The 18,132-nt window shown below is 42.5% G+C and overlaps 1 protein-coding gene across 1 annotated transcript in view; it reads left to right on the top strand.

Annotated features, from left to right (window-relative positions):
- Positions 1-9,293, top strand: part of MED13L (mediator complex subunit 13L) — a gene marked incomplete at both ends in the record, with an annotated part of 253,459 nt that extends 244,166 nt beyond the window's left edge. Inside the window, 6 exons of the mRNA XM_084254298.1 lie at positions 575-733; positions 1,952-2,128; positions 3,426-3,580; positions 5,913-6,074; positions 8,020-8,132; positions 9,161-9,293. Of these exons, the coding sequence (XP_084110424.1) occupies positions 575-733; positions 1,952-2,128; positions 3,426-3,580; positions 5,913-6,074; positions 8,020-8,132; positions 9,161-9,293 (899 nt within the window). The remainder of the gene's footprint in view (positions 1-574; positions 734-1,951; positions 2,129-3,425; positions 3,581-5,912; positions 6,075-8,019; positions 8,133-9,160) is intronic.
- Between the last annotated feature and the right edge of the window lie 8,839 nt (positions 9,294-18,132).

Raw genomic sequence — 18,132 nt, 5'->3', positions numbered from 1 at the left:
TTTAGTCTAAGCAATTAATGTGGCATCATTTGGAGCTCTTTACTCACACTCATTGTTTATCAATTCTTTGGGGCTCGCTAAGAAAGGACCCCTTTTGTTTCTGCCGCTGCTTCCCTTTCACAGAAATAACCCACCTGCAGCTGTAAAACAAACAGGTTTGCCCCCTAAATGTGCACTGAACTAGAGAAAAATGCTTCTGAGGGCACTGAAAGTCTCAGACCTGGAGGAGGAGACAGCGAAGGAGGAGGAAGGACAGCACAGCTCCCGCTGGTGCATCATCACCCACAAGCTGTCGCATGTCTCGACGTACCTGGGTGTGTGCTAGATTCCCACAGGCCACCTCAGACATGCCTGCAGTCTGCAGGATAGTAGGCCTCTGTGTTTCTGCTCGTGAAGTGTAACAGAGGTCAAGTAACACTCTCTTTGTCACAAGGAGGAGAACTTGTGTAAAGCCACATTCCTTTCAGTGGCCAATCAAGGAAATTCAATTACAAGACAAAAGTAGTAAAATGCTCGAACCTCATATCAGTGTGAATTTCTAAAGAATGTGTTTGACTGTGCTGTTTGATTTTAGATTGGAGTATCCTCCTTGGAGAATGTTCACTACAGACAATCAGCAAACGGCTCAAGGACGTGTGCCGGATGTGTGGAATCTCTGCCGCAGACTCTCCTTCTATCCTTAGTGCCTGCCTGGTTGCCATGGAGCCCCAAGGGTCCTTTGTAGTGATGCCAGGTAAATCTCTACTTGACAGTTTCATTAATTAGGTTCATATCAGTTCAGTCCATTCAAACTTAAGTATACAGGAGGGCACATGTGAAATATCTTTGATACTATATAAGAGAAGATTGTGCTTAGGGTTCAAAAATGGAAATCGTTTGGTCTTCCCCAAAGGGAGCAGTTTGTGATCGCATTATCGTTGTTGACCATCACATGGGAGAGAGTGTAAGTTCCAGATGTGATGAGAGCTCTTGGCAAGCTACTGTTACCTGAACTCAACTTGATGTTAGAGCATAAAGAGCACCCTCCAAAAACAGCTAAGGTCGAGACAAGAATGATACATATTTGAATATCTTTTCGAAGACAGAATCTCTAAGTATCCCCAAGAGGGGATTTAGAGTCTTTCGGATATTTGAGGATGAACGGTGAAGCTGGGGGCGGGTACAGCATTTAGCATAGTGCCCGACTGGCATATGCCAGTCTGTGAATAGCCAAAATGTCATGACCACAGTATTTTAAAAACATTGACAACTAAGCTGTTTTATAATACTGTAACTAAGCAATTTTACACTTTTTAACTCTGTGCTATCCAGATATTCCTTTGTCCACTCACTCCCTGTAAAAGTCGGTAACGTCGTGATATGAGAAGGAGGTCACTTGTCATCAGTCCAGTGAGAGACTGATGTCCTGTATTGGCCTGCCCCCTGAACTTTAGGTTAGTTGTTGCTGGGCCACCTGTGGAAATGACATAACTTCTTTGTCCATCTGTCATCATCATGAAATGGGAATAAAAGTTCCTATCTTGAAATGGTTGTGATGGTTGAATGGGGCAACACGAATAGAGTTCAGCATGCAATGTGGCATGCAGCAAGCGCTCAATAAATACTAGTTCCAAGCATAGGAGCAAAGCAAGTGGGAGGTTTATTTTAAAAAATATTTCCTATATAGACAATTAAAACTTACTTGGTGGACTCAGTCCAATTTTATCTTTACCTTCCCAGTGTGAAATGAGGCTTGGGTTATCATAGCTATATGAGCTATATGCTTGGAGTCAGTTTCTTCGAAGAGCATTGAAGCACTTGGGCTCAAATTTAAATGTGTCTCCATCACGAATGGCATTTATGTCAGGTTCCTATCACTCCAGCTCAGGTCCTCATAAAACTTGTTTCCTGGAGTTACTCACTCTGCACAAAGGAATTTGATACAAGGCTTTTGTTTGTTTGCTTTCTTAAGATGCTGTCACAATGGGCTCTGTTTTTGGCCGAAGTACTGCACTGAACATGCAGTCATCTCAGCTTAACACCCCGCAAGATGCTTCTTGTACACACATCTTGGTGTTCCCGACATCATCAACAATCCAGGTGGCTCCAGCCAACTACCCCAATGAAGATGGGTTTAGCCCCAACAATGGTGAGTGGGAGACCCTGTGTGATAGCGATCAGCTTCTTCAACAAGTTGTGCAGCTGGAGAGTGGCATCAGGCTGCTCAGGTTTCCCTGTGGTGTAATGAACAATGTGATGAAGAAGGGATTGAAGGTTTGAGAAACTTTTGGTTTAGAAGATGTAATTTGTGTGCATAATTACCAAGACCCAGTAAATACTTTACTCTCTTGGGTAATTAACTTTCTCCTGTTTTTCATTAAAGCAAAAAAATAACTGCTCAGTCATGTCCTTCACATGGTTGTCACTTTTTCAATAAATACTTATTGATCTGATTTGAAATGTGTGAAGGCTAACTACTAGGCAACATGAGGACAATACCTGTCTGTAGCTAACCACTGAGAATTTAATTTGCTATAAAGCAACTTCTTATTTACAGCTCCTGATTTGATTATTCTTAATGGATTTTTGGGGTTTGATTATGTGTTAAGGTGAATTTTAAGAAATGACTTTATAAACTGTAAAATGCTCAGTGTTAGGCAGCAGTACGCATATATTATTTTTTTTTTCTTTTTGAAGAATTTTTAACTACCAGAATTTACCCCTGTTGAAAGGGAGGGGTAAAAGGACAACATACTGTATGTATCTCTGTATAGTATTGTGTGTGAATATGAGTGTGTGTGCGTATGTATAATATATATGGTCTGATCACAGTGGAATAACAAATAGGAGAAAAAGAAACAACCATAACAAAAATGGTGATGGTAGATGGGTTATGGGTGATGGTTTTCTCCTTTTATACTTGCCAATTTTTTTGCTGTGAGTGTACCTTAGTTTTATTCTGTGGCAGAAGATTTCTTCATGAAACATCATACTTTGATCTGTTTTTGGGCGAGGGCCTCTAGTTTCAGGGCAAGTTCACACCTATTAACATGCATTAATTCAACCTCCAGTATTTTAGATGCTAATTAGATGCATAGATAGAACCTGTTTTCTTGTGTGGTGTCACTTTTAACTTTGCTTAATAATTAAATTACTTCTTTGACTGTTTGCCATCTTTTCACATGCCTTTGGAGGCTGTTCAGAGTGGAGTTTTATGTTCTTTATTTCTCCATTTTGTTAATACCTCATTTTAGGAGATCACTGGAGAGAATACAAAATGAAAGAATAATTTGCAGCACTTTGAACTCAGTAGGCACACATTAAATCTTACTGAGCTGTTAACAACATGTGTCTGTAACCGTCACGGGCCAACAAAAAAGGATATTGGGTAAGTTTGGGATATAGATTATTTTTCTGACTCTGTGCTTTTTCCCTCTCCCTTCTAGATGACATGTTTGTTGACCTTCCATTCCCAGATGATATGGACAATGATATTGGCATATTGATGACTGGGAACCTCCATTCCTCTCCCAACTCCTCCCCAGTCCCCTCCCCAGGCTCTCCTGGAATTGGCGTGGGCTCTCACTTCCAGCACAGTCGGGTAAGGACCGTGTGCAACAGGAACTCAATCCTCTGAGACTCAGTGTGATCGTTTCTACCACGTACACCTTCTTGCTGGTCTTGGTTCCTGGTGCATATGAATAAAAAGTGGGAAAGTGACTCAAAGACAAGAATTCCAAAGAAATGTATTATTATTCTTGATAAATACATTTTATCAGAATAACATCTGATTACAACTACAACAGTTTTGTACAATGATCGCGTCCTTAGCCAAAATTAATTTTGGTTCTCTGCTGCTTCCACTTATTTTTTATTTTTTGCCAAAATATGATTTTTCATAGGCTCGTTCAACAGTCGTTTAACATGCAGTAAAGCTGTGTTAATCGAAGAACATGTTGTTGATGGTTAATTATTCTGAAAGGAGCCTGACTGTTTTTGCTTTACGTCATGATGCCTTTACTTCTGTGGTCCCGGTCTTTTCTGCAGCCGCCTATAGGAATGGGGAGAGCCCCCTGGAGTCCGATTTTGGAGCAATTTCCAGGCTTAATGCCAGAGTATTAGGGGAAAAATCAGAGTTTACAATTAGTTTCTTCTTAAATATCTCACGGACATGGGAGGTAGATTAACACGAGATTGAAGAGTTAAACATTCTGCCATAGTGTGTGTTAACCTTTTTCAAAAGCTAGCTGATTCATGACTTATCACTGCATTGTCCTTTTTATTTAAAATGTCATGAGATGTGAGGGGTAAGGCACGCAAAGATAAGTATGTCTTACTACCATAAACTGCATGAGTGTAAGTACCCTGCTCACACTCAGGCACAGAGCTGCACTTCCCGGTCTTGGGTTTCTGTCACCTGGGACTTAAGTTGTCAGCCCAGAGTTCACTGAAGACCCACCAAGGGAAAGAAGGTCTAAACTTAGTCACAGAACAGCTGAGACCAAGGCAGGACAGCTCCGCAGACTGCCTCATGTCACTCTCCCCACAGCTCCCTACTGAAGGAAGTGCTTTTAAATATTGTTTTTACCTCCGTGTTCACTTGCCAGCTAATGACAGCTTACTAGTTCAATGGAGATTGTCATGCTAGGAGTCAAGAACACAAATTTTACATTTTGAATAGTTTTAATATAGGATTAATGTGAATTCTTGAAGCATTTAGCCTAACAACCCAGAATGCACGCCCGAAAATGTGGTAACTACAGGTCTGAATTAGAGCTTACTAACTTTGTGACCTTAGACAAACTTATATTTTACCTTCCCCAGCCTTAGCTACCCATAGTTATCCTCAGCCGTAGTGATCTTAGTTACCTGTGAAGTGGAAGTAGTAGCAACTACTTCCAGTGCCAGTAATTGTAATTCAGTTTATTCATTAACAAAGAGTTGGTAATTGAAGTGCAACGTTAGTTTTGTAAGAAACAGAAGTATGCTGTTTTCCCCTTTGTTGGAACCTCAGGCGCTAAAGTCTTTAATTGAATGTCCCAGTTTACAGCACTGTTCTGAAGTAGCCAGGTGGCCTTTTTCAATCCTGAGCACCTGCAACCAGGTGACCCCTGAGAGGCTGTCAGTATTTCCTCTTTCTGAATCATTAAACACCCTTTGATATCCAATTAAAACATTACAACAGGAAAAAGATTTTGCTCAACATTGTACTAAATTTTTGTTTTTTAGCCAACTTAAGAATTAATGCAACTTGACGTAATAATTGAGGATTATTTTTTCTTTAGAACAAAAAGTTTTTGCAAATAAATGGATACTTTTTATATACATTTTCAACTCCTGAACTAGCTAAAGATGAGGAAGATGTCAGTTTCAGAAACACATAGTAAGACTCTTACAGGCATCCTTATTTAAGGGGGTCACTGCACATGAAAACGAGGCCTCTTCACAAACAGAGCTCGCGCTGCTGGAGATCAGTGTCGGTGCTGGTGAGGGACTCTCCTGCTCAGTGCTTGGCAGTAGGCGCTCAAGTGTGCCCTTGTATTTTTGGTGGGTTGCTGGTGAAGGAGCACGCGAGTGTGGTGGTGCCTTCAAAGACTCCACTCTTGCCATTTTAGTCTGTTACCCAGTAAGCCCCGGAAGAGATTATACATTTTACAGAAAAGAAACAAGTGCAAATATATCTGTATTCACTTAACTGATGTTAGTTTTGCTAGTACCTTCTGCCTAAGCCATAGTATTTGTCAGAGATCTGTGCGTGCAGCTAAGAAGTGCTCTCCTGTTGACCTTTCTTGGTTAACTGCCGTTTTTTAGTAAGATGCTGCCAGAAAGAGATTAGTCAATACAGAGTGCAGGGTGAATTGCTAAGAAGTTGCTTTTTTAATCCTTTATTTGTTGATTAGTGCTAATCATGCTTTTGGGACTTTGTTTTTCAGAGCCAAGGAGAGCGTCTTCTTTCCAGAGAAGCACCTGAGGAGCTGAAGCAGCAGCCTCTGGCCCTTGGGTATTTTGTATCAACTGCCAAAGCTGAGAATCTCCCCCAGTGGTTTTGGTCATCATGTCCCCAGGCTCAGAACCAGTGCCCCCTCTTCCTAAAGGTTGGTTTGAAGTTTGGGGGATGGGTATCTTTTGCTTAAGTTCAATTTTGATTGAAAAGTTCTATCTTAGTCACTGTAGTATTGTGTTACCTGTTTCTCTCACACATACTTATAGTCAGAGGGTATTTGAATTACAGTTGCAGATGGAAAGTAGAATTTAGGAGCAGAACCCCAAGCCATGTCATAATGAAATGAATCATTTAATGCAAGGAGGAGACTTTGTGGAGCCCAATGGGTTTACATCTAAGGTGGGCGCGCTACTCTATGTGATGGTCTTTCTCCACGTGCAGATGGCGTTGCCATCGGTGGAGTAAGCCTGGTGGAGGTGGTGACCGCTAATGTCCTCTCCCCCCCTGCTACAGTGCTCTTCACTAGAATAGGGTAAGAGCTAGCTGCAAAGTTTTACACTTACACTTGCTTCTTCCTCTGTGTTTCCTGGAAACTTTCAATCCAAATGACACATTTAAAACAAAGATCTCACACTTCCAGTCTAGGTGAAAGAACCTAGAATGAAATCCATTTCTTACCCATAGATTGGCAAATGAAGTGAAAGGTTTGACATCATGCTCTTTTGGCAGGGGTGTGGGGAGAAGGCCCAGGTGCCAGTGGGAAAGCCATGCAATCAAGCCCTACAGATTTCCTTTTTGTACAGCAGTCCCACCTCTAGAAATCTATTCAAAGGAACTTCAGCAAAAACAATAAGTGACAAATGTAAAAGATTAAGAACCAACCTAAATATTCACCAGTAAGGCACTGGTTGAGTGAACTAGAACACGTTCATACAGCAGAGCGCCACTCGCTATACACAATGAGGAGTGTTTCTATATAGCCACTTGGTGAATAGATTCACGTGGAGTAATCTGTAAGACACACGCATGCACGCAAGCACACACACAGACCCTGAATGGTTAAAACTAAAAATAATTGAAGCAATTTTCTTTTCCAAATGACTTCAACAGGTTATGAAGTAAAAGAAGTTACATAAAAATCCACGTAATCTTTATTTTGAGTCAGAATTATCAGTATAAACCTAAATTTATTTTTGCCTGTCTAAAAAAGTACATTCTTTTTTTAGTTCTGTCTGCTGCAAAAGCCTTAGGAGAAATGACAGCTCAGAAGCAATAAACACTGTCATGGACACTAAGTGTTGTAGTTCCTAAATGCTGTCTGTCATTCAGAAAAAACAGAGTTCTATCAAAGGACCAGGAGTCAGCCTGGATGGTTTCCCATGGGTTATCAAAGGACAGTGGTAGCAATAGATTGAAATAAACATGGGTTCATATTTGTGCTAAAAAAACAAGGCATTTATCAGTTACTTTTTGAATCAGCAATTCGTGAATCTGAAAATTGCAAAATAAAGACAAAGAATCAAGCATATATATTGTCTCACCTTCACATATTAGATTTCTTGGTTATTTAATAACATACTAAAACCATTAGGTGAAAAATGATGGGACACTATATGATGGCGCATATACCTATTGGGTCGGCTGGTCAGTTACGTTACCTCACGTGGGACAGTAGGCATTAGGTGCCTTTTGACGGGATGCAATAAGGACACAGAACCAGCTATTCTCATGTGACCCTGCCCCCTAATCCCCCTCAACCAAAAAGAATCTAAACCTAATTGAACTATCAATTGATAAGAAGTCTGGATAGAAGAACCCCACAAGGATACCATCAGCCCTATCCATACTGTGAGCCTTCTTTAGATTCAGATCTTAAGAGGCACATTATTTAATCATTTGTGCTATGTTTGCATTTTCAAAACTAACCTTTTTTTTTCAATTCTAGGAGGTGGAGTTATTTGGGATCATATTGGGGTTATTGACCAACTCAAAATTCATAGACATAATAGAAACCCTGGCTTCTCAGGGCTGCAGAGGGCATTTGCTTCTGGCAGTATGGGCCTGGGAAGGTGACTCCATCTTTGTTCTTTCACCAGGCTTCATTGCATCACCACATTTCTGTAGCACAGACGGACGAACTCCTCCCTGCCAGGAATTCTCAGCGGGTTCCACATCCTCTTGACTCCAAAACCACATCTGATGTTTTAAGGTAGATTCTAACTTAGGTGATATGACAGTACAGTTTGCAAGTCAATTCCTTTACCCTGGTGTTTCCAGGATATTTTAATTAAAGTGTTATATTCATAGAAAAGATGCTCTTTTTGTGCAGAGCAGGATTGTCTGGTTAACCAGTGAGACTGCAGTCCTGAATGTGCACAGGACAGACAGCGCAGCACACTCTGCTGAATTAAACAGTCACAGGCAAGTGTGCCTGACGGGGCCTCCTTTTAGTGGAGGCGTTTCATGGAGATGAAAATAGATCAGGATTGGCCCAGGGTGGGGGGAGGCGGGGGGGGCGGGGGAGGGGATATTAGAAGACAGCCTGGAACTTAAAGCGCTTGGCTTTGAAAATTTTTTTTACCCTCCCCGACACAGATTATATAAATAAAATTAACTGGAACATAAATTCCACAGTTGGGAAATACCTCCCACAGTGTAAACGAATTCTCTTGCACTTCAGCAGGCCATAAACATTCTTCATGTACCTTGAGAAAACATACAAGCTTTTCCTAATGTTCTGACTCTTAAATGATTTGGAAGATACAGTTAAGCAAGAACCTGATCAACGGGATTTGGCTTAGAGAGCCCCCGGAGCAGCTGCCTGTAACAGAGATGTGGACCACGTAGCCAACTAAAAATGCTCTAGCAGCCACGTTAAATAGTAAAAAGAAGTCAGTGAAGTTAATTTCAGCATTACATTGTGTTTGACTCAACATGATCAAAATTAATATTTTAACAATAACCAGTGTGAAAATACTTGAGCTATTTGATAGACTTTTTAAAACTGTGCCTTTGAAATCCAGTGTCAGTTTTCCACTTAACAGCATGGGGGTTTCTCCATGTGGTGGAGGCTGTGCTGGTGGCTGCACTACTGGTCTAGAAAGAAGGGGGTGTGAGATGAGAACTACAGGAAGGAGCCTGCGGCCACTTAAGGAGTCACCCCAGGCCACCTTCCTGCTGGCTTAGCGCAGCCTCCTCTGTGTCGCTGGTGCCTCATCTGTGCGTTCTCTCCGGCAGGTTCGTGTTGGAGCAGTACAACGCTCTGTCCTGGCTCACGTGCAACCCGGCCACCCAGGACCGTACCTCCTGCCTTCCCGTCCACTTTGTGGTGCTCACTCAGTTGTACAATGCCATCATGAATATACTTTAATTGGAAAAGCACTTGTTCTCTCTGGCTCATTCCTTCTTTCCGCAACCTCAATCCAAGGAACTGCTACACTCTGCAAATACCCCACATCCTCTTCTCGAGACCACTCTCCACAGTCCTGCACTGTGATGATTTCTCAGCAGGCACATGTCATTTCTGCAGTGTTCATTACCAGAGTGACTCATTGACACTTCTCTCATGGACCTGGAAACTTCCATAAGCAGTGACTTTCAGCCAGGGTTAAGGTGTGTGCAACCCCAAACCACTGGTCCACAGGAAGTTTTTTTGTTGTTGTTTTTTAAGAGGGAAACAGAAGAGATGGTATCCTTTTGCACAAGAGTCTGTTTTCAGTCTCTGTTTAAAAATCAGGGCACTTTAGCCCTTTGGATGAAATCCTCTAGCTATTGGTATATGGCCTGTGGGTTACCTGAACTCCATAATCTCAGACTTTTGAAAAATAAGAACCAGCTCAAGTACATGATTTCACAGTGGGGTTTCCGTCTCCCTAGTGCCCCCATCTAGGTTGGCATGAGTGCTTTGGTTGACTTCATACCTGTGTGTAGATAAAAGGTCTGGAGACATCTTTGTTTTGTTTATTTATTTTAAATTGTTTTGTCATATAGTTTGTGTGACTTTCTTTTAATTTTTTAATTCGCGAGGACCAGGTACAGTAGCTAAAACCCAACTCAGATCCACCATAGGATTCTTTGACTACATACCTCTGTCCTAGAAGCCGGAAAAAGAGTGAAAGCAGACTGGGGAGATCATGCCTAAAATGTACTATCTTCAAACCACCCAGCAGCAGGTTTTGTTCAGAACAAACTGGGTGGACATTCTGCCATGTTCCTTATTAAAAGTGGCCAGCGTCGCGTGAAGGATCACATTTTTATATCCAGGAGGCAGTCACGCTCAACCCAGAGCCATGGAGGCAAGTTCCTTCATCAGTTTTATATAGTCACAATGGAAATATATTTTCTAGTGAATTCTTATCGAAAGCCAGGTCTCTCCTCTCAGATCAAAAGCGACTCATGTACATATCACAATCGAAAGTGTTTGATCATAAAACCAGTTATAAATATGGTGAATTTTTTCTGGAACCATAGGAATATTATTTCAAAGAAATATTACAACTTAACCATTAAATTAGTACTTGAAGTTGAGCCTTTGTGGTGGGACTTTTTTAAAATATGCCTTTTTAAAGCATTAATGGCTAACTGAAGTATTTTAAGACTCCTCATTCCAGGCCTCGAGGGTTGTCTCTAAGACCCGGTTGCTAACCCTCCTGTGCTGGGGGGTGGCGCCGGGCAGGCTCGCCTCCTGGGAGGCGCTCTGGGCAGGCTGGTGAGCTCTAGTCTGTGGAGAGAATCATGCAAATTTTAAAAGTTCTTCCAAGAGACTTCCATATCCTGGTTATTAACAAAAAAAAAAAAAAAAAAAAAAAAGAAAAATGTAATAACTGGTATGATTTTGTAAAAGTATTTTTCTTGAAATAATCTAACGTTTAAAACATTATATTAAAAAAAGTTGTGTGGTGGGAATGTGAAAACAGAGAAATAACTTGTAAATGGATAATTTTGTTCTCTGTACCACCAGTTGAAGGGGTGGGGGGTTGACTTTCGAAATGTATAGGTTAAACAAATCTGATATATCAACCATTTGTATCTAATGTGTACAGTGTAAAATTGACTTTAAAAATATTGCAGTGCTATTTTTTCTTAATCAGAAAGGAAAAAATTCTCAAGGCCTTTTGAAGAGCATAAGATGATGAAGATTGTAAACTTGTATAAAATTATCTTGGTGAGAAGACAAATTGTAAAGTAGATATTTGTAATCTTTTACCACTTTGGGGTTGCTTTTTTTTCCCAGAATACATCAGAACTTTGAATTTTTTTTTTAAATGGGCTGTTTTTAATGCAGGGGCTTTTCTTCCCTAGAGACCCAATTCTAAGCAAAAAAAGAAAAAAAACACAAAAAACAAAAAACCCCTACAAAAATTAAAAAAAAAAAAAGGCAGCAAAGGGTAGTTTTCATCTGGTGTCTTTTATTTAAGTTTTTTAAGTTAAGAAAAGCTGGTGACATATTTATACGTTTTTGTGCAAAAATAAATGAATGGCAATAGATTTTAAAAAATCTTATTATGTACTTCTGTGTGAAAAAAGTCTGTATAATATTTCCCTTTAAATATGCATTATTTTACTTGTGAGTTTTTTACTGAATTAATCTGAAATGTACAAGCCCTGGATTTGCTACAGAGTGAGAAGTTATTTTTTTTTTTTTATTTTTAATTTTGGAAATTCTGCAGAAATCAGAACTCTTACCATGTTTGAAATAAAAAAGGGGCAGTGGGGAGGGGAGAGGGCGGGATTGTCCAGCATGCTTGTATGTATATTTCAGAACCTTTTTTAAATGTAAAAGCTGTACATTTCTGGGAAGTTCTGAATTTCTTTTGTTTCCTTTTTCCTTCAAGCATTTTGCAGTGAGCTTCTTTTATATATAGCAAACAATTTGAAAGACTACAAGAATATGTGAAGTTCATTTAAAGACTACAGTATAGCGCTGGTACAGTACACTAAAAGACTTTGATAAGAAGAAACAATACTAAAAGGCCTCCATTTTAAATGTCATTCATATATACCTTGTGAATGAGAGCTATATACTTTTACACACTTTTTTAGAGGAATAAATTATTGAATTACTGAAACCTTGCGTGGCTTTTTTCCTTTCCCATCCTACTTTTGCAATAAAGTGATCTGTGGCTCGAGAAGTAGATGTGTGTGTATCGTGGGTTGAACCATCCTTGACCAGAAGCAGGCTCGGCCTTCAGATTCAAATGAAATAGGATTGTATTGCCCTTGATTACCCCAGCCAACAAATGGTGTTCTTGTACTCCCAGGCACAAGCCCATCCCTAGGTCAAAGTTTTGCACCTAAACACACACACACACAATTAGGAGCCCTGGGGTTGAATTTTCAATAAATCTGTTTTTGAATAGATCAGATCTAACCGTGTCTCCCAACTCTAACATTGTAGTCAGCCCTAGGACAGACTACAAGTCAGTTGTTCAGGTCCTTTCTCGTCATACTCTCAGCCAGCTTCTTCCGATGTTCCTTGGGCAGAACAGATGCATCTCTGCTGGTTTCCTGATTCACATGCTGCTGACCGCAGCCTGCAGCACACACACAAACAAGGTATTCATGGCTGGCCCCACTGCCTTGTTCTCGCACCCTTGGGCCACTCGGAAGGAAGAACCACATGTTCAAGGGGGCTGCACCTCACAGTAGAATGGAAAACCCCAGGACTTGGCAGAACCTGCAGGAAAGACCTTGCTTTTTAATCATCCTCCATCTGTTTAGAAATACACATTTTTGTGAGTCTCACATTGTTAGAATCTAGAAACAAAGCCGTTGAGACTGTTCTGCCTCAGTTACTTCACCTGAGAATGAGGGAAGAGGACAATTCCATGAGAAACGCTTAGTTATGCCCATGTTGTTCTAGTTGTGCTGTTGAGAGGTTGAGAAAAGTGAGGTCACATTTTCAGTTAAAAGATGTTGGTCTCTATCATCCAGTCACCACTGCCTTTTGCAGCGGGTCCTCAGGATAACATTTTGTGATGAAAAAGCCAGCTGACCTTAAGCGAAATGACATCCAAGGACCTGCTTCCATTATCTGTATGTCATTTTGCTTCAAGTTACAGTTTTCCAGTAACTAGACATTGATGACCTACTGGATGCATATGTCAGAGCCCTGTTCGTATTGCTTTTTGCAAAAAGCTTGATTAAATCTAATTAAATCGGGCGATTCCTATGTCCCCTTAACTAGAACAAGGGGGTATTTTTACAAGCATTTATTAGCGTGGATACTTGGCTCACATTGGTAGTACTTTATCCAGCAATTAGTGAACATTGGATTTATTTATACTAGGAATTTTGCTTTCTTAATCACCTCTAGCTGTACAAATTCAGCAACAGTAGCTACATTTATTTGAAGTAGCAAAATTTGTTCAGCACACTTAAACATTTTGCAAATTAGATGTAGATAGATCTCACTTGGCACTCAAGAACTACCTGCCTCCAGCCATTGACATTGCTCAGGTTCTGCTTAACACCAAACAATTCAACCCTGCAACGCTGCCTAGCTGAGTTTTACATTCCTGCTATTCAGTAAGTCACAGAGCAAGGGATTTGTTCCCAACTGGTGTCGAAGAGCCAATAAATACCTTTATAAAAAGTGCAGTCTGTCAACAGAAGTTTTAAAAGCAGACTTCTCATAAGACAATGCTGAATCTGCTTGTCATTTACACACAGGCCATTACGTGAAGATTTCTTTCACTTGAATTCACTACACACTAAACTATGAAGATGCAATTTTAATGTGTTACCGTGTCGTCTTGGCGTTAAATGACTCTTGTTTATATCCCCTTGACAAAAAGATCCCTTTAACAGTAATCATTTCATGTCATTAATACCTAATGAGACACCATTAGAAAATTCTCTCGTGCCAGGTAATTATGTGGTTGGAGCACTGGCCCTGGGCATCCGTACGCCTCTTGGAATCAGATTTACCAGTCTCCAGCCACTTGGCTTGAAATACTCAGGTCAAGTTTAAAAAAGATCTGACATTCACTGCTTCTGGCTAGAGCTCCAAAGTAACAAAGCAGGCAAAATAGGAGAGGTCTGCTGTGCCACGTGGGTCAACTCCCTGGCTGGGGACCCAACTCGTGCTGCAGTGGCTGGTGATAGCTTGATAGCGCTGAGACTTTAGCCCCTGCACCACCAGGGAGGCCCAATACATTCTTTTCGGTTACTATTTCTTGGATCACTGCAAAGCTCAGGAAGTTACCTCCCTTGTCAGGTGTAGGGGTCAAGGTCATGTTTGCTTCTCAGGAGGGAATGATGACCTTTCCATGCCTTCCCTGAGACACAGCAGAGTTCACCTGTGACAGTGACATGATGTTGAGCTGACTATATGTCAATTTGGGAGTGGACACCCAGGAAACTCTTGAACACACACTGTTGACAGGATGGAATGCACCTCGAAAGCTGGAATAATTTATGAGTAAATTCATCACATCTTGATGCCTTTGGGAGAAGCAGGGAACATATTTTATATATTAGGAAATATTTTTGTTGATTTAGGTTTTCTCTTATTTTTTTGGTCAATTTTGGTAATTTGTATTTTTGCAGGAAAAACAAAACTGGTTTTCCCAATGTATTACTCTGCTGTTGTACAGTTTTCCTTTAATTCTCAACCTGTTATTTTTGATAACATGCTCCATCCCGTTTCTATTTATGCTTTTTTTTTCCTTTCTCAAATGATTTGTCTAGCAGTTTGCTGTTTTCCAGCTTTGTTTGATTTTTCCAAAGAAACAGCTCATGAATTTAACAATTCTGCTGTTTTTAGTCTGGCTTTTATCTTGCTGTCTTTTTCTAGTTTCCTTGAGGGTTTTGTTTCATTTTTCTTGAATCTTAATTGCCTGCTTAGTTAATTTATTTTCACTTTTGATGGTACAGGCTTTTATGGCCTGAGGGCCTGTGGGTGCTTGCAGATCCTCAAATTATATGCAAAATTCTTCTGTGTATACTTTTTTTTTCCAAGGAGAAGTGCTTATTGTATCAGAGTCTCAGAAGTTTCTGATCCTAAAAGTCCTTTTAGGAATATTTTAAAATTGATTACATCCTGCAAGTTTTGATGTCTAAAGTTTTCATTTTTAGACTCCTTTTTTGTGTGCGTGTGCATTTTTTTTTTTTTAATGAGGGGACATTCTCTTTGGATTTAAACCTCGTTCTATAACTTCTCTTCCCACAATATAAACTAGCAATGATTGGTTTTGCAAACATTCTCTGAAACCTTCAAAACCAGGTGTTTCCCTTTTCGTGGGCAGAGCTGTCCCATAGAAATATAACGTGAGCTCTAAATGGAATTTTATATTTCCTAACCATATTAAAAAGTCAAAAATGTCAATTTTAATATATTTTATTGAATGCATTACATTCAAAGTCCTATTATATCTTACCATGAAATATTATAAAAATGACCAATGAGCTCTTCAGCATTCTTATTTTTGCAGTGTCTTCAAAATCCAGTATTTATATTCTGTTTATAGCAGGTCTGAATTCAGGTGCTAAATTTTCATGGTTAAAATAGAATGTAGCCCAACCATTCAAAGTTGCACCTAACAGCAAAAATTTTTGACACTGCTTCAGTTTTAAAATTTAAATACAAGCGCCTCAGTTGCACTCCCTGCATTTCAAAGTGATCAGCAGCCTGGTGGACAGTGGGCACTGGGCGTGAGACCGGAAATGGATTCATTCTGCCTTGAGAACACTTTATCTTCTGCAGCCCTGTTTGGCCTCAGGGTCTGTCCCAGGGGGAATTACAGTTTCCTATACAGACTTTGTCCTGTTCTTTGTCCTTTTGTGAGACGGGTGGATGGGTGCACGGGGGCTTCTGATACACCTCTGTTATGTAATATGTCTCTGGAGAGTGTCCCTTTGTTCTGCAGGTTGCGTTTGGCTTTAAATTCTCCTCGGCTATTCCATCCCTCGGAGGGGGCTTCTGGTGTTCATCATAGCTTTGGCCATTTCATGTTAAGTGTCCTTCTTCACACGACTAGTTGCATTTTGTTCCTTAATAGGAAATCGTTTCATTTCAGTAGGGTAAATTTTTACCATTTGCATTTCCTGTCCTGTGTTATACTTTGACTTAGTCAATTCTGATAAATACACATTTTTATTTCCCATCATTATTCAGTTTTGTCTTTTGTGTATGAACTCTGTCTGCTGTTTGCTCTCTTAAAGCATTTTGGAAAGAAACACTCATTTTCAAATTCTATTAATGATTACCTTAAACAGCCCAGAAACACATTCTTAAAAAAAAAAAACACCTCTTCCCACCAGTCCCTGCTCTGTACTCACCTCCTGTTCTCACCTCAGGAATGACACCAGGTGACTCGCCTCCTAGGCCACAGGGATGAGAGACCTGGATTCAGGGCAGGTTTTTTTTTCCCTCTAGGTTTATTTTATTTATTTCATCATACAAGAGCTGGGGTACAGGCCAGAGGTGCAGGGTGAGAGGATTCACCAGAGACAGAGTGGGGAACAGAACAGGCAGACTGACTGAAATACACAGCTGAGGGGAGCAGCGGATGAGGCAGGAGAGGTCTGCTGCGCCATGTGGGTAGCTCCCTGGCCGGGGATGGAGCCTTGCTGCAGTGGCTGCAGACAGATTCATAGTGCTGAGACTTAACCCCTTGCAACACCAGAGAGGCAGGGCAGATTTTTTTTTTTCTCCCAAATGTTGTCATCATTTCCCTTGACCCCTGCCCTTGAGTTGGACACCTCAAAAACTGAAATAATTTATGAGTAAATTCATCACCTCTTGATGCCTTTGGGAGAAGCAGAGAACATATTTTATATATTAGGAAGTATAATATGTTTCCCCAACAAAGGTAGAAGGTACCGTGGCCCGGGGTGTGGTACCCCAGGTCTGGTTCTGGCTGTTACTTGGAACCATGAAAAGTCAGAATCTTGCTTCTGCTGACACGTGTGCGTGCCTCTGAGGTGCCAGGGCCTGTGCTGGGAGGTAAGTGAGCAGGGAACCCCTATTCGGACTCCTTGGAATCTAGACTTGAAAGTGAAAACCTATGTTATCCAAGCTCCCTCCATAACATGTCAAGAATTTTTTGGTTTTGAGCCCAGGTCCGTCATCAGCGTCGTGAGTTCAAATCCCGGCCCCGGCGAGTTCAGGCTGTTTCCTCATCCGTGAAGTGGGGTGCTGATGGGGCCTCCCTGGCCCCTGCTGGAGGACTCCATGAAAGGGTGCGCGCATTGATAAATGTCAGTTCCTGTTTTTCTTTTCTAGAAAAGTGAGGAAAGAACTCCCTTTATCCCACTACGGTTTGGCAAATACGCACTTCAGACTCGGAGGAAACGAGACTTTAATTTCGACCCCTCCCTCCACACATCTCTCTTCCTCCAGGTATTCGGGGCAAACCGAAACCTCGGGCTGCTCCGGGCTGATCTCCTCTGCACACCCCCGCAGCAGAGGCTCTGCTGGTCTCGGCCTCAGGAGCTCCACCTTCCCTGCCCCGCAGCCCCTCAGCCGGGACACCCAGTTTTCTCTCCGGGGACCCAGCCTCTCCTCTCCTCCCTCAACCTCGGGCCCTGCACGCTCCATTCGGCCTCCCCAGGTCTCTCAAGAGGGTGCTGCGCCTCGTCTCCCTCAGCTCAGAGCCCTCCGAGGCTCCCCACCTCCTGCAAACCCCGAATCAGGCCCTGACACGCGCTGACCCCAAGCCGCATTCCAGCCACCCCGGCCCGCCCCCGGCCCCCCCGCGCCCCGGGTCCCGCCTCGGACCTTTGCACACCCCGCTGCCGCCGCGGCCCCGGCTCCTCCGCCTGCGGGCCCCGCGCCCCCCGCGCGCCTCCCCGGCCGGGGGTCCCTTCGCTGCAGTTTTCATTTCTCCTGCCCGGAAGGTCCTGGAGCCTCGCGAGGAGGCGGGACGTGCCGACGGCCGTGTCCCCCGGCGCCCGCGCGGCGTGGGCTCGCAGGGGTGCTGCTGCCCGGGGGCCGCGTGAGCGCTGAGGGCGCGCGCTCCTGGGTCGGGCCGCCGCTCCGGTCACCGGGGCGCGCCCCGCCCGCCCGCCCAGGCTTTTTGCTTGCGGCGGGGATGGCTCAGCCCCGGGGGCCCGCTCGGCGGGGCTGCGAGTTGCCCGGGACCCGGGCGCAGCCCCAGCGCACGGAGAAGCCCCTCGGCAGGGCCTGGCTGCTCCGTTTCGAAGCTCCTCTGGGCACCCGGGAAAGCTGCAGAAGCCGCCGGCGCCGGCTCTCCGGGCTGGGACGC

Source organism: Talpa europaea (genome assembly GCF_964194135.1).
Source record: "Talpa europaea genome assembly, chromosome: 14".
NCBI classification, from domain to species: domain Eukaryota; kingdom Metazoa; phylum Chordata; class Mammalia; order Eulipotyphla; family Talpidae; genus Talpa; species Talpa europaea.
Note: the sequence above shows the minus strand (reverse complement) of the source record. Positions and strands in the feature narration are given on the sequence as shown.